This window comes from Cajanus cajan, chromosome 7, assembly GCF_000230855.2.
Source record: "Cajanus cajan strain Asha chromosome 7, NIPB_CcT2T_4, whole genome shotgun sequence".
Classification (NCBI taxonomy): Eukaryota; Viridiplantae; Streptophyta; class Magnoliopsida; order Fabales; family Fabaceae; genus Cajanus; species Cajanus cajan.
In genome coordinates this window covers 56,403,230-56,405,611 of record NC_138523.1, presented here as the reverse complement: position 1 = coordinate 56,405,611, position 2,382 = coordinate 56,403,230, and the positions used below count along the sequence as shown (strand labels likewise).

At 37.6% G+C, this 2,382-nt stretch overlaps 1 protein-coding gene across 2 annotated transcripts; it reads right to left on the bottom strand.

Moving 5' to 3' along the window:
- Positions 1-2,382, bottom strand: LOC109795246 (cyclin-like protein). Of its 2 annotated transcripts, none has more exons than XM_020354689.3 (4): positions 2,222-2,382; positions 1,886-2,105; positions 801-855; positions 1-693 (listed from the first exon to the last, which is right to left on the bottom strand). In XM_020354689.3, exons 1-4 carry the CDS (start codon positions 2,278-2,280, stop codon positions 125-127), a joined length of 903 nt encoding a protein of 300 aa, XP_020210278.1. In that variant the 5' UTR covers positions 2,281-2,382; the 3' UTR covers positions 1-124. The 2 variants fall into 2 exon arrangements, with proteins under 2 accessions (XP_020210278.1, XP_020210280.1); XM_020354691.3 differs by having other exon boundaries at positions 801-834.

Genomic DNA, 2,382 nt, shown 5'->3' with positions numbered 1-2,382 from the left:
GAAAAAAAAATCATAAAACCGGTAAATCAAGTAAATCATCTCGGGAAATTGTCCCACAAGCCACGAGTTGAATTTTTTCTTTTTTTTAACAAATAACTTGGCAAATACTTGCTTCTGTTTGATATTATGAAGCCAAGAGTGCTTCTAACTTCGCAATCTGGTCATCCTCATTCTTTGGAATAGGATCCTTGTTAACCTCTTGATACAAATCATGTTTCCACTTCTCAACCCGCGTCTTAAAAGGATGATAACCTTGTCTTCCATTAAATTTATCTCTTCCCCTGTAATTGCTAATGCCTCCACTGCCCCCGTACCTTCCTCTTGATGAAAAGCCATCCCTCCTAGCTTCACTCTTATTAAGTGCTCTGTCCTCTGTAATTTGCTTCTCAGGTCTATCAAGATGGTGAGGATTGCTGCTTCTTTCCTCCTTCCTTTCATTCCTTTCCGGAAGATGGTCAGTCTGGCTTGACTTAACCGCCACCAATGCAGGTGGATTAGCATTTGTTGAATCCACAGGAATCTTCTTCTCCCTAAATGCCCGCCTTTTCCTCAGAGTAGGAGGTGGATCATCTTTTCTTTCAGAAAAACCATTTCTTTTCTGTAAATTATCATCCAGTTTCACCTGTGATTTCTCCTCTCTTAGCTCTCTACTTTGACCTGGCTCCACCCTTTCATTATTCTCTTTACTCTTTTCTGTGTGAAATGGAAGAATTTTGTGCTTCAGGGTACTGAGTCAATCTACGAATCATCCATAAATAATAAAGCCAAAGGAATCCAAAATAAATGTAAGGGAAGCTCACCACCAGCTTCTCTTTGACCATTGCTTCGTCCAACCTGCCCAGTAAGTTCATCATGCTGTTATACAACAAGCATAGGCAAGCCTAAGATAGTTATATATCGTGGCACTTGAAGGCATGGGACTGAACATGAATCCGCTACATCAGCCCAGAAAAATAGTTTGCATATACTGAATAATAATCAAGCATATAAAGGGGATTTTAAATCTATAAAAATTCAAAATGAATTTCCAAGTCATCTTGAAAATGATAATTTAGACATTTCCTTTTGAATATAGCATAAAAAATGTAAGTGATGAAAACACTACAACTCCTTACAAAACAAGTGTGGTAAGAATAAGAACTAACTATTTTCAACAACTTACAACTCCGACAAAACAAAAGATTGATAATATACAGCTTGCACTATCAACTATGCAAGCAAGTATGAACTATCCGTACCGTGTTTAACCCAAAAACCAAATGCCGGTTGTTTTCTTTTTTGATAACATTTAAAGCTCATATTTCACCTAGTATAACAATCCCATGTAGTAATCCTGGCAATCTTGAATAAGTAATGTGCCTTCCAGCCCCAGCACATGTTGTAGTAGTTAAATATAGAGGTATGAGTCATGGCAAAGGATTTGCATCATGGTTGAAAAGTAAGCAAATGAAATCCCTTACGACTGGTGCCAAACAAAAAGTAAAGATTGGCTTATACGGTTTCCCCCCTCCCTTCCCAAACAATATAAACCATTATTTACTAGCCACAAGATATGCAATCCGAGCCAAGACCATAAATGACTGTGAACTCAACTTCACTAATTAATCTTGGAAAATGACTTATAGCTAGTGGATAATGTATATTGCACATGCAACCCTCCTCCTCTCCAAGAATATAGAAATCACGGATCTTGAAACAAAGCAGGGGAATGATATATCATTTTCTTTCTTTTCCTACAAATTGACACACTCACTATAACTTAAAAAAGGAATTTATACAGAACCTAAACAAGATACAATTCGAAACGCAAACTAGATTATGATTAGGATTTAGGAGCAAGAACAGCTCATGCATTCAATTACTTTTACAAAATAATTGGAATGACCTGATAATAAGAGCGAGATCTTGGTGGTTGAGAGAAATGCTTGGGTGGGTCATGATGACCATTCGAATTTGATTTCTTGGGAGCGGCATCCAAAGATTCTCGCCTAGAATGATGATGTGGCAGTGGTGGGTTTCTCTGACTCTGATCTACTCTATCTGAGGTTACTCTGTTCCTGTCCCTCTCTCTTTCTTGTTTACCATCTCTTCTATATCTCTTGGGACTAAACCCCCAAAATCAACAAAGAAACCATCTCAGTATTTTCCTAAAGAACGAATGCATTCAAAACCAACCATAGTTTAATCGAAAAACAAGCGATTACAATTTTGGAGAGAGCACCTTGGTTCTCGATCGAACTTAGAATGGCGACGCTTGGAATCAGAGTCTCGATGAGACATTAGGTTTTTCTTTCTGTTCAAAATTGGAATCTCAATCTCATTCGATTAGATTAGGGCTAAAAGCTTCTTTCAGTTGTGTTGTATTTTACTGTGTCTTATTTC

Coding starts and splice junctions, on each gene's coding strand:
- LOC109795246 (XM_020354689.3), bottom strand. CDS start 2,280: ATGTCTCATCGAGACTCTGATTCCAAGCGTCGCCATTCTAAGTTCGAT. Junction 2,106..2,221: donor AAGTTCGATCGAGAACCAAG/GTGCTCTCTCCA, acceptor TTGGGGGTTTAG/TCCCAAGAGATATAGAAGAG. Junction 694..800: donor TGGTCAAAGAGAAGCTGGTG/GTGAGCTTCCCT, acceptor CATTTCACACAG/AAAAGAGTAAAGAGAATAAT.